The 13,418-nt window shown below is 55.6% G+C and overlaps 1 protein-coding gene across 2 annotated transcripts in view; it reads right to left on the bottom strand.

Annotated features, from left to right (window-relative positions):
- Window positions 1-1,192: 1,192 nt before the first annotated feature.
- Window positions 1,193-13,418, bottom strand: part of NEURL1 (neuralized E3 ubiquitin protein ligase 1) — a 75,311-nt gene continuing 63,085 nt past the window's right edge. For both annotated transcript variants that reach the window (XM_037159353.2, XM_053668392.1), the window contains exons 4-6: window positions 6,474-7,163; window positions 2,944-3,090; window positions 1,193-2,388 (exon numbers count right to left, since the gene is read on the bottom strand). In XM_037159353.2, coding sequence (XP_037015248.2) covers window positions 2,150-2,388; window positions 2,944-3,090; window positions 6,474-7,163 — 1,076 coding nt within the window. In that variant the 3' untranslated portion in view covers window positions 1,193-2,149. The remainder of the gene's footprint in view (window positions 2,389-2,943; window positions 3,091-6,473; window positions 7,164-13,418) is intronic.

Genomic DNA, 13,418 nt, shown 5'->3' with positions numbered 1-13,418 from the left:
CTGGCCCTCCAGCACCAACGCCCCCACCTCCTACTCACACATGATGGCCCCCACACACATTGGCGCTCCCCCACCCCCATCCCCCGCCCACCACACTGCACAGCACAGCCCTGGGGCTGGTACAAATCACTTTTATTGACAATCACAGCCACTGGAGTTCACAAAGGAGGCAGCAGCCACCCCCAAACTAACAGACAACGGGACAATGACTTCCTCTCCCCCACCCTCAGGCCAGGCAGCCCCTGCACTTAAGACCTATCCTCGCCTCAGAAATGGGACCCTAGACTAAATGAGGCCACCTCCCCCACCCCCACAGAAGGGGTGGCCGGGGTCAGAACCTGGGGAAGCTACCGCAGAACCACCACTTCCCGCAGGCCCATCCTGGCCCCCGCCGCTGTCCCACCACAACACACGGCAGCACCCCATCACAGCCCCTCACCCAAGAGCCACACAGTCTTCCCTGATCCCCAAACAATCCTTTCAGAGGTGGCAGCCGGGGCAGAGAGCGGCGCTCCGACCCAGCCAGGCCACACAGCTGGTCAGGAGGTGGTCAGGTTCAGAGCCCGTGCTCTGCCGGCCACCCAGAGAAGTGGTCTCCGATGGACGTAAAAGGCGTCCGGAGGGGCAGAGGCCCGGAGGCTGCGGGGAGACTAGGCCCAGACTGCTGTCAGGACAGGGCAGAGGTGAGGGGCAGGGTACCTGGAGCCCAAGAGCAGGTAGGGGCACCCCCTCACCCCAGAACCAGAAGTAACCACCCAGAGGTGCTGGGTCCCAGCCCCTGCCCTCTCACCTTTCCTGGGGGCGGAGGGCCTCAGCACAGGCCCCCCCGCCCCAGCCTTCCCAGGTCCTGGCCTCCGGACCGGTCAGAGCCAACCCTGAGCGCCTGCTGCAGCCGGGGAGGGGCACTCGTGGCTCTGCATGAGCCACCGCCCCAGGGTATCACGGGACCTCAAGTTTGCCTCAATGTAAAATGGACACAGCCTGCCAGGAGGCCCCCCAGTTACGCCCCTTTTTAAGGCGTTCTGACTAACGGCGAGCAGAGCTCCCTGTGGACTTTGGGGCTGGAGTCCGGGAAACGCCGCCCGCTCTCGCCAGGCACCCTGCACACCAGGGCAGCGCTTCCAGGGGCCTGAGGGACGGAACGCACCTCCACCACAACACTCCATATAAATAAATTAATTAAAGTAAAGGAAAAGGCTGGTCTTACTCCGAGAAACTTCCCTGCCGCCAGCCCCGCGCCCTGGCCCCTCCTGGGGACGCGGCAGCAGCTGAGCAGCAGCCAGGCCCAGGCCAGCACTGAGACACAGGAGGTCCGCTGGTCAGAGAGCAGACGCAAACCCGTTCCTGGAGACCCGGACAGACCACACACCCTGCTCTCCAGCCCACGCCGGGGGGCCAGATGATCGGGGCAGAAAGGCCACAGCCAGGACGGGGCCTCCGCATCTCTGCCAGGGCACAGGGCCGGGGACTCGGGACCTGCGGCCGCCTGCAGCCTGCACACTGCCCACCCTGGGCGAGTGAGAGATGGGCACGGTCTGGGGGCCGCCACCTGCCCGGGGGAGGGAGCCGCTGGCCTTTTTCCCCTGCGGCTGCCAGGGCCACCGGGCAGGGAAGAGGGAGAGGGTGGGGTAGGTGAGAGTAAGGCCGCAGCTCAGGGCCCACCCGCCAGGGCTGCTGCGGGGCGGGCTGAGCACCGCACGCAGGTGGTGGGCTGCGGGAGCGAACGGAGGCTGACGTCCAGTCCATACTCCACTAGCCAAGGCACGTGCCCTGGCTCAGGGCCACATCTGCCCAGAGGGAGGGACACACCTTCTAATTCTCATAAAGGTGCCACGTGGGCTAGAGGGACCTCCCAGAAGTCGGTCCCATGTCGGGAAGGATTGGGACAGACCGAGACCCCAGTGTAGCCCCTCAGCATGAAGGGAAGAGCTGGGCGCAGAGAGAGGGGAGCAGACAAAGTGTGGACTCCTTCCCTCCCCTCCGCCAGACAGTCTGCTTCCGCCCCCACCTCCCTGTATGATACCCCTTTGCTCCCCAAACCTGCAGGAGCCTTAGGTTTAATGGAGAAGGAAGAAGAGAAGGGCCCCTGTCGGTGTGCCCCTTGGCTGGAGCTGGGGAGGTGGGCGTGTGGAGGGGGCACCTCGCTGGGCTAGGAGCTTCGGTAGGTCTTGATGATGTCCTTGATGGGGCGGCGGCAGATGGGGCAGCAGGCGTGCAGAGCCTTCTTGAGGCGCAGACCGCAGGCGTAGCAGACGCACATATGGCCGCACGTGTAGATGACCGTGTCCACTGCGTGCTCGTAGCAGATGGTGCACTCGTCACTCCACTGGCCCGTGCCCGGGGTCACTGGTGACTCGGGAAGGCTCACCGGTGAGTTGGGGGCTGTCCCTGGGTGGGAGAGGACCCCAGTCAAGGGGAGGCTGGGTCCAGCCCAGTCCCAGGTTCACAGGGAGAGAGTGCCCTGGCCTCTTGTGCCCCCACCATTGATCAGAGCTGCCTGTCTACTCCAGTGGCCCAGCTTCCTGCACCCGAGAGGAGAGGGATGCGCTCTGGGAAGCTGCGTGGCTGGCCCTCCGCTCTCAGACCAGGGGCCGGGGCATCCATGCAGCAGTAACGGAGGAGGGACACAGACGGAGGGAGAAAGGGGTCCCCAGGTCTTTTAAGGCAGGTCCCACCTGAGCTATCCTTTGGTGTTCCCTGTGTGCTTTAAAAAAAAAAAAAAAAAAAAGTCCTTTGGAGAAAGGTACCCAGGTAGGGGACAGGATGGGATACTCTCCAGAAATCACCACCGAACAAGGGTTCACTGGGCCCATGCCCACTCCCCCAGGGCCCCAGTTCTGGCACAGAGGCAGCACACCTTCCCCGGCCAGGGTCTCGGGACAGGGAGTGTGGTACAGACATAATCAAGCCGGAGGGGCCGGTAGGAGGGGCCGGCCCACTTACCGCCAGCAGAGCTCCCCAGGGGTCCCGAGCTGCAGGTGCTGAGCAAGGGGTCGGAGAGGCGGCTGCCCAGGGCACTGGGCGAGGTTGGCGTGGAGGCGGGGGAGCACGGAAGCGATGGGATGCCCCGCTCGGCAAGGATGGTGGAGCCTGCAGGACAGAAAGGAGGGGAAGCTAGCAACTCAAAGGCCCACTCAGAGAGAGCTCAGGTCTCAGCCCCTCCAGCAGGCTCCCAGGAGAGAACGTGGGTGCCGCAGTCTCACTGGGCTCGGGGCAGGATTCCACGGGCTGGTGAGGCCTCCCGCTCCAGCACTCCACTCCCACCTACAAAGCGGAGGGCCACAGGTCCTCTGGCATTGCCACACCAGCAGTCTCCAAACAAGCCCCTGCCTGGAAGCCCACCTCTGTCCTTCGCCATGCATCCTTCGCCTTCCAGGTTTCCCCACACCAGAGAACAAAGTCACCCGCCTCCCACCCAGAACGACCCTTCCGCCATCACCTCGCTCTCCTGTGCAGGGCCCTGCGCTCTCCATCACTGGCCCCAGACACCTCCCACCTGCTCCTAAGCACTGGCCCCTCTGAAATGCCCTGCACCATCTCCGCACTAGTCTGTGCCATGTTCCCTCCTTCCCACCTTCCCTCACACCTCTCCCTCCCTTCTCCCTCCAGTAAGCCCTCTCTGAGGGCCCACCAGGTACCACACGCTGTGTACACACAAAGCTGGGGAGGAGACCCACAAAGCTCTGGCCCCCAAAAGCTAACTATCCAGAGAGGCTCCTGGGAGCTCACCTCACATCCCCTCCTCCGGGAAGCCTCGGCCCTCCCCTGCCACATTATTCTCTGTAGCACTGACCAGCCATGCGCACCACATGCAAAGGGGCAAACAACCACAGGTGCTGGGGTATTATTTGTCCTTTGGCCAGGAATGCAGCTTTGTTTCTCCAGTTAAACCATGAGCTTCCCGAGAGCAGGAAATCGTATCTGCCTGTAACACAGTGCTTTACATAAAAGAAAGTACTCTATTATTAGTTATCTGTTCTAATCCATTCATTAGTCATTGTTTCTAGGAACATTCATTAGATATCCAGAGGGTTTCTCTCATTAGTGTTAATAGTTTTCAAGTTAATTATTACCTCCTGTAGAAACTCATAACTCCTATTTGCTTTTCTTACCTTATTGCACTGACTAGCATTTTCAGGACAATACTGAAAGGCATCCCTTTCATATCCCTGACCTTAATGAGAATACTTCTAGTGGTTCACCATTAACTAGAAAATTGGTTATCGTTTTGGAGTAAAAAAACCAACAGCCTTCCATTCTCAGTAGTACTTAGGCCTTCAACAAAGCAAAGCATTCCTCTATAAGGTAAACAGTTCCCCTGCACCCACTGTCCCTGATTTGTTTTTCCTTTGGAGTCAGTCAGGGTCCCCTAACGCCAACTTGCTGGTGGAGACAGCCAGTTCTCCAAACAGCTCAGGAACACTCCATTTAGTATATTGAATTCTGAATAATTACACTTCAATGCCCATCTTGGCCACTTACCTCTTGAGACATTTAAGTCCCAATTTTCTTTTCTTAAGCTTCTTCCTCGCTCCAGTCAAGTAAGCCCTTTGGGCAACAAAAGCCTCCCTAGAAAGCTACTTATCTATTATTGGATGGCGCTGAGGCAGGCGCGTGCCTTGCCTTTACATAATTTGCTTCATCTGAGGAGCCTTGTCCTTGGTGAGTCTAACCAAGTATCTGTTTACCTCAGCCTGACTTCAGTCTGCACCTGAGTCCGATTTCTTTTTATTCCATCCTGAGTTTTCACCCCCAGCTTCCTTCCCTCCCAAAGTCTTTCATCTCGCTTGTTTCTTTCCATTCTTTCCTGAGTTACCTTCCCCCAATCCTAACTTCTTGCCATGCCAGCCTCATTTCTTTTTAAATTTATTTCAAATGCCATCTTCCCAGGTCTCTGGAACAGAGTAGGAAGTTCCCACTGGTTGTATCTGGTTTCTCACACAACCCTGCACACAGCCCGCCAACCTTACGGCATAACTCGTGCTCACACACATTATCTTGCCTATGAAGCCTGCTGGGGTGAGGGGTAGGCTGGGGTCTGTAAGGCTCCAAACTTGCCTAAGCAAACTTGCTAAAAAAAATAATAAATCACATGCCCAGGACCTACCCAAGATCTACAGCACAGGCCTGAGGGCCGAATCCGGCCCTCCACCTTGTTTCTGCCCGGCAGCAGCACTGAGCTCTCACTTAACTGTTAAGGAGTGGTTACATTTATACAGTCCTAAAGTTACATTCGGCCCTTTGAAGGCAACCTCGAGGCTGATGTGGCCCCCGGTGAATGTGAGTTTGACACCCCTGCTCTACAGGATGAACCTCTCTGAAAGTACTCAAGAACCTGCACCTGAGTGGGTTCTCCAAGTGAGTCCAATGAAACCACTGCAAGCAATTAGCAGACCAGCACGTGGAAAGCATGGCCACCTGGTCGCTCTGGGGTGAGATTCCATCCTGAGAAGGGATGTCCAACCCACAGCCCACCACGGCTCCGAATGCGGCCCAGCACAACATCGTAAATTTACTGAAAACATCATGAGATTTTTTTTTCTGGTGATTTTTGTGTCGCGATGTACTTAACATGTGGCCCAAGACAACTCTTCTCCCAGTGTGGCCTAGAGATGCCAAAAGATTGGACACCCCTCCTCCAAAGGGATGCTTTGTGAAAAAAGGTTTCTGGTCAAACTGGTTTCAAATAACCACACTGTAACCACCACCGCTCCCTCCCCACAGATTCATACGGCATATTAAAGGCTCTGAGAAGTCCCACTTTCTAAAAACTCAGTATCTCCCAAGCTTTTTTCACCCAAGAGCCCTTTTTCAACAGACAACTAACCCACAGTACACTCCAGGAAACACAGCATATCCACCCCATATCCAAGTCTGTCCACGCAAACCCAGGAAAGCACAGCTCAGACTTCTGCAGCCCCACTTCCTCCAAGCCTTCTGCTCAGGGGTTCCCCACAAGCCCCCCAACCCAAGCACCACCCTACACAGGCACTTGGCTACTGACACAGCAACCTCTTTCTCTTATCTGGACCCACAACCAACTTAAAGACGGAAGCCTTTATTAGCATTTGGAAGAAACAGAAACTGGGCCCCCAAAAGTTAAACGCTGTTGGAAACACTATTTTCTCTTTTGAAGTGGCCACCAGAATGTGTGTACCTGGACTGTTTATATAGCATTTATGTATTTTGGGGAATGTGCGTTAATCAGATTCTGAAAGTCAAACTCAAACATCCAAGCTCCTCTCCCCTCCCCAGGGTGCGTCTGGTGAGATGTGAGGGCCATGGAGTCCCACCCAGAACTCATTTCAGTGTCCGTGGCTCCTTGGCAACTCCTCATGATGGGCTGGCCCCTGTGTTTCCCTACCGATCAGCCCCCTCTTCCAGGAAACACTCGATGCTGGGTGTGTTGATGAGGACAGGGAAGGCCAGCCTCAGGGTGCTGTCGAGGATGGCACCTGGCTGGGGGCACTCACCGAGGAGGCGGATCTGTGTGATGGCCCCATGCAGACCGAAGAGCATCCAGAGCGGCTGCGAGGCGTCCACGCACAGCTGCATGCCCGCAGCAACGCCGTTGTGGCTAAGGTGCAGCTCGCCGTCAGGGTTGACCACCAGGCCCAGGATGTCGCCACTGTGCAGGGGCCCGGGCACGCGGCACACGGCCCAGAACTCCTTGCGGTCCACCAGGGCCTCAGGGCTGAAGGGCAGGTCCGCAGGCCTCAGCGTGCCGGGGTCGCACGTGGTGACGCCAAAGGAGAGCGCGCCGGGTCGTGCACCGCTCGAGCGCGTGACCTTGATGAAGATGGTCTCGGCCACGCGCACCGGGCGGCTGGTGAAGACGAGTGCTCGCTCGTCGCGCCCGTGCTCCAGGCGCGCCACCGTCTGCTCGTCCAGAATCCGGACGTGCGCGCCGGCGCGCAGCGCGTGGAAGCGTAGGTCGCCGTCGAGCTGCGCAGGGAGAGCGCGGCTGTGCTGCGAGTTGAGCGAGTTCTGCGGGATGGGGCAGCCAGGGGCCGGCGTGGCCTCGTCACCTTCCCCCGCCGGCACGTTGAGGTCGCACAGGCTCACGGACAGGCGAGCGTCGTCTGCCTCGCGCCGCAGCGACGGCCTCCGCAAGGCGGTGAAGGAGCGCGGCCGCAGGCAGTCGGGCAGCACCAGCTCGCTGTCTGTGACCAGGGAGGGGAGAGACCGGGCACCGTCAGGCAAGCCACGAAGGAGTCAGCCCCATCGCCTGCGCCCATCCTCCAACTAGCCTTACAAAAAACATGGACTTTTAAAGGCATTGAAAATGCGTAGGACCGAGGCGCAAATGGGCAACCAAAGTTGCGCAGAACATCTACTTGCTTAAGCAAAGGATTAAGGCTAGAAGGAAAGGCACCAAAATTGAAACCAAGGGTCTTGAATCCTAGCTCTAGAAATCACCTCTCTCTACAGGCCTCCGTAGACCTAGCCTCTCCCCTCAACCCGGAGGCAGCAGAAGACAATAGCCAGGGCCTGACTAATGGTCACAAGGTCTGCACCTCTGACAGGCTAAAGATAACATCTCGACCTAAGTTCTGTTTTAGCTCCCGAGCCCTAAGGTGGAAACACCTCCTGGCTACTTTTCCATGAAACCAGACACAGGGATGCCAGATGCCAGAGCCAACCTCAAAGCCATTGACCTCAACACTGTTGTCAAGACCTGAAGGAAGGATTTATTGCCTTTACCTCACTTTTGACCAATCAGCTTCCAGCACAACCTGGAACAACCCCCACCCCACCCCCACCCTCCACCACCAAGACACACGCAAGCCTTGACTTGTGATTTTGCCCTATACAATCTGCACCGTAGACTCCACTGGGGAGCTGGGTCTTTAGAGAATTACTGATTCACTATTAAACTTTTTCTTTCTATACTATGAACTCCTGCTCATGCATTTCTTTTGGGCCACTGCGCACGGAGGGACTCGAATACGGGGGTCCTGGTTAAAAAAAGAAATTAGAAAACATGATGGCTTCTAAATGGTACGCTTATAAAAGATATTTTTACAATTTAACTCCTGTGGCCCTCTCTCTTTATCCTCGGCGACGAGAACAGTCTGAGCCCTTCGCAGGCAAGCAGTAAATAAACGTGTTGAACGCACTGCCGACAGCCCTCCAACTCCTCTTTGCATAAATTGTCTCATTTTGTCCCAGCAATTACCTTTTGAAGTTACTGTTGCCACATAAGGACACTGCAGCTGAGAGAAATTGAGCAAATTTATCCAAGCTATCCTTTTTGAAAGTGACTTAATAGGAAATCAAAACCTATCTCTTTTTAATCATACAAGCCATACAGAGTGCATTTTGTAGAAAAGACAGTTCAACAAGAAGGAAAAATAATTGCCTGTCAACCTGCCATCCAGAGAAAAATACTATGAATATTTGGGTGCATAACCTTGCCGTCTTGTTTTTTTTAAATATAATTTTTGCTTACATTTTTAAGGCAAAAATTGAATCATGCTACATAAACACCTGTAGTTTTTAACCTTGTATGGGTATCAAATCCCTTTGAAAATGTGATAACTCTGACCTATCTCCTCCATAGAAAAATGCACATTCTCCCTAGATTTTGTGGGTAATTTTAGAGCATCTGTGAATCACATAAAGCCATCCACAGGCATAGACTCCAGACTAAGAACACTGCTATAAAGATTTCCTTTTCAAAGCTATCTTTTCTGCTCACTATGTCCTGAATACTTTTTCATGCCAATGACTATGTTTCTAACACTGCATATATACATACATATATATATATACATATATATAGTTTTTAATCCTCACCCAAAGATGTGTTTTTATTGCTTTTAGAGGGAGAGGAAGGGAAGGAAGGGGAGAGAGAGAGAAAGGGAAACATCGATGTGAGAAACATCAATCCGTTGCCTCCAGTACAAGCCCGGACTGGGGATCGAACCCACAACTGTTTTTGGGATACGGGCAGACCCTCCAGCCAACTGAACCACCCGGCCAGGGCCAACACCGTATTTCTTTAATGGCTGCGTCACACCCAGCTGTGTGAAGGCCTATGGTTTATAGTAAAAGTCGTTGTGCACGATGCATCCTGCCTGCATTTCGTCCTTAAAGCTTCCCGTGGAGGTGTCCCCACGGCTCAGATGAAGCTCACAGGCATTGTGTGACAGGGGCCAAGTGGCACATCCAGGACCGAGCAAGGTCTGTCCGACTCCCAATGCCAGTCTTCACTTCAGGCCCTACTTTTTATCGAACCCCTTCAAGTGTGGGAGTCCCCAGATCTGGCTAATGCCACCATGGGCCACGTCACGGGCCAGCCCCTCGCAGGGAGTCTCTTCTCTGAGCCTCCCCAGGGGAGGAGTCATGCTGTTTATCCAGGAACTCGGTACGGATGGCTGGGGTGCTCGGTGTGACAGCAGGAGTTGGGGGCTGGCCTGGTATGGCCAGCGGAGGCCAGGACCGAGCTCCAGCTGCACCTAGAGACCGTCTCTGAGGCCTCCCTGTTTTGTCCTCTCCCACCCAGCCCCCTGCCCCTTCCAGGCACAGTGGGGTTTGGGCTCAAGCAAGGAGAGGCTGCCCGACCCTCCCCTGAGCGCGTTTCTCTGGAGAAGCCTCCTGGGGCCTGGCTGGCTGGGATTTCCCAGCATCGTGCTTGGCAAGGAGAAGGGAGCCGACCGGAAAACGCGATTATTCCAGGGAATTGACCCTGTGACAGCGAAGGTGCAGACAGGCTAGGGGGCTGTGGGGAGGCAGCGGCGAGGGGGGCCTGAGCAGGAGGGGGAGGCACAGGAGACAAAGTGGGGACCTGGGGAAGGCTGTGGGCTGGCCTGGACCACGGGGAACACGCCCTGCTCCCCAACCCCTCGGGGATTCCAGACGGTGGCCTTGAAGGCTCCAGAGGGTTGGGGACAGGCAGGGGAAGGAACAGGGGCAGTGGAGTGAGGAGGAACAAGGGCTCAGAGATGCCCGGCCAGGGCCTACGGGAACAAGGCTGTCGGGGGGCCCACACACAGGGGCACCCCCGCACTCCTCTCCCCACCCCCCCCCTCAGGACAATCAGTCGGAGCCCACGGAGTGGGGCAGACCCTCAAAACAGAGTCCGAGTGAGCCTGGATGTGCGTTATCCTGGTCTCTGCCCCTTCTACCTGAACGTGGGGTCCTCTTCCACGTGAATATGCCCACTGCTGGGTGCTCACTACCTCCCAGGCAACCTGTGCCGTTGCTGAGCTCCTCCGACTTTTAAAAAGTATTTCCTTCTCTTAAAACTAAAATACACCTCCCCGTATCTATGCCCACTGCTTTAGCCCCGTACTGAACACAGCTCGCTTCAGGGAGGACTCAGAATCCTCACACAGCCTTCCCACCTGTTAGACAATGAACAGAGCCGGACTCCAGACTCCGGAGGTGCCCTGACAGCTCAAGGCAGTGTGGCCATCACCTCCCTTGACAAATGCACTATACTTCTAATAACACAACCGAAGAGTAGTTCAGGTTTTTTAGTAACCAGTCTCCATATACTGGGAAGCAAGGTAGGGGCATAAGTGCAACAACTTTGAAGTCAGCAGCTTGGGTTCAAATCCTGGCTGTGCCATTTCCTAGCTGTCCAACCTTGGATAAATAGTTTAACCTCTCTGGGCCCCTCTTCTTCAGCAGCGAGACCAGCATTTACTGACTGGTACAAAAGTCTGTGTTATACTCCCCTGGGAAGGGATGCTGCAAAGATGAGTGAATAAGGCCCACAGGGCACCTAGTAGGCACCTGGCATACAGTGATCACTGGGTTAAAATGAGCTGCTGTTATTATCTTTTACATGCCAGGCAGCTGAGAAGAAAGTACATGGGCTTTGGGGCGAGGCAGGATGGGTTTCAGTGTCCGATCCAGCGCTTGGCAGGTGGCCTGTGGGTGAGCAGCCTCCCTCCTCGGACCGCTCACGGAGAGAACAGACATGATGATACCTGCCTTTCAGTTTGTCGCAGGGGTCAGAGGTAGCGTGGGAAGCCCCTGATGTCTAGGTACTGGAAAATTTCAGGTATTAGTGTTGGCTCAGGTCGAGTTTTCCAACCAAAGTCAGGTCCGCTTGCACTGAGGCAAAGAACTTTTTGCACCCAAATGCCGGCCTTTATAGCAGTCACCGTGGCACCCAAGACAAAAATCACTGAATGACATCACCGACTAAAGACCAGGAAGGAGAACCTACTGGTGGAGATTTAAGGAGAAAGAAGAAAAGGAAGGAGAAATGGGGCTGCGGGGGGGGGGGGGTAGAAAGAAAGGAGAAGAGGCAGAAAAATGTTGGCTTTGCTTGAAAAACTGCAGGAGTCAGGAGATGCTGGGAAACAGCTAAAAACAGAATCCCTGGGGCCAGTGCCCAGCCAGACCATGTCTTCTCTCCCATCCCCTCCACCTCCTGAGGTCAGGAGCAGCTGCAGGCCACCAGCAAGCTCCAAAATAACCACCCATCGGTGTGCCCAGCTGCGCCAGGGCCCTGAAATAGATGAAACTTGAGACCCAGGAGCGGGTCAGAGCCCCCTCCAAAGGAACGGCCAGGGTCACAGCTCTGTGAGCTGAAATCAAGTGAGAGGTCAGGGAAGGGTCCCCACTCCCAAAGCTGGGGGAGAACACCATGGGGCCGACTGAGCCCTGGGAGACAGCATGGAAAAACCAGACAGGCAACCTATAACCCCAAGCAGTGGGATGGCCCCACATTTGGAAGCAACAAGTTATGTAATCTGTGCCTGGGGCACTGGGCTGCCTACTTCGGAGGTTTTATGATGGGGGGAGGGGTGGCAGGAGGCCGTGGGAGAAGCTGCTAAGATGGCCCCCCTCTCTGTCCCCTTTCTCAGGAAGGCATTTGCTCGTCTTCAGCTCCTGCCTAATCTGGTGCCTGGAGGCGGCTCTGCAGATCCCCCGGGCAGGGCAGAAACAACCTGCTCCTGCAAAGGGCAGGGAGGCCTGGGCCAGGGGTTTCCTCCCCTCAGGAGGGCACCCAGGGCACCCACGTACTGACCCACAGCGCGCCTGACCCTGGGCAGGGGTCAGGGAGAGCACCGACAGCCCTTAGATGGTCTGAAGCATGGGGGCATGAAAATACTTGAATATAATTTCATTACGAAAATTCTTAGATCCTCGGGTTAGACGGGGCCTTAAAGGAGGAAATCTATTTCCCTCTGCCAAATTCTCACCCAGCTTTGGCTAGAATACCCCTAGGGACAAGAAGCTCACCACCTCCCTATCTCTGAACAACTATGACTATTAGAAAACCTCTCCTCGCATGGGTCCCTGTGTATCCTATATCTACTCCTCGGGGCCCTCTTTAGAAGAAAAGAGAGCCTTCTCTTTAGGATAAAGGCCCGTTGTAGGATCAATATCCCTCTCCAACTGAGGCTGAGGACCTCCTTCCTGTTTCAGGGTGAGTCAGGGACAGCATCTTGGAAAAAACAAAATTTGACCTGGGCCCTGAAGGACAAGAGGGTTTAGACTGACAGGCGGAAGTGAGAGGCACTCGGGTGGGAGGTGTGTGAGGGAGCGCCTGGACAACATTCTGAGCAGGGCTAGCAGTGAGGAGAAAGGAAGGGAGTGGAGAAGGGCCAGGCGGAGGGCACCAGGGCCGGCGCTCACCCAGACCCTCCGGCCCTCCCACAGGCTGACAGCCAGGGCAGGGTGACGAGGGCCTGGGCACAGGTGCAGGGGGCCTGGAGGGGGCGGGAGCAGGGGGAGCAGAGCCTGCTGTCAGCCTGAGCCTTGTTTGTTTAGATTCTCACATTAAGAGCTCTGGATAATCTTTAACTGAGGGCCAGCCGGCAGCCTCCAAGCCGGCTGGCGGGTATCTCCTGACCCTTGTGTGGCTCCATAAACATCCTCCTGCCCAACTCCATCTGGCACCAGGGCAGGGGAAGGAGCCGCGAGGGCAGGTGTGTGGCTTGGACGTGCGAGGCGCTCTCCACCCCTGGAACCCACACTCGCCTCACCCCCTCCACAGAAAAACACAGAAAGCCAAGAGAGAGAAAAAAATCCCCACACACTTTCTGAGGCTCACAAAGGAAAGGACAGAATGTCCCAGAGTCACGGGCTCTTAGATTCATAGAATCTGCAAGCCCCAGAATCTTAGATGCAGATGTATAGGTTTTCGGAATGATCGGGTCTGGTGGTTCTCAAACTTTGTTTTAAGCAGCGGAATCCTTGTATCCAACGGAACCAAAAGCTCTGCTTGAAGCCTAAGAGGCCCCTGGAGAGGGGCCTCTGTAGACCCCAGTGTTCCAAGGAACCAGCTGGGGAACCACCAGTCTCGGCCCAAGAAATAATCTCGATTTCATGGTTCGACTTTCGTTCATCCATAGGGACTTGGTTTTAAGGCTCCCTCTTCCAGTGAGAGAAATGGCTTGGGGATTGGTCTGTGGTGTGTGAATTAGGTTTCATTGTAACCTACAGACAACAGC

Source organism: Artibeus jamaicensis, unplaced genomic scaffold (assembly GCF_021234435.1).
Source record: "Artibeus jamaicensis isolate MK-2021 breed Jamaican fruit bat unplaced genomic scaffold, CSHL_Jam_final contig_490, whole genome shotgun sequence".
NCBI classification, from domain to species: Eukaryota; Metazoa; Chordata; class Mammalia; order Chiroptera; family Phyllostomidae; genus Artibeus; species Artibeus jamaicensis.
The sequence above is the reverse complement of the archived record's forward strand: the minus strand, read 5'-3'. Positions and strand labels throughout refer to the sequence as shown.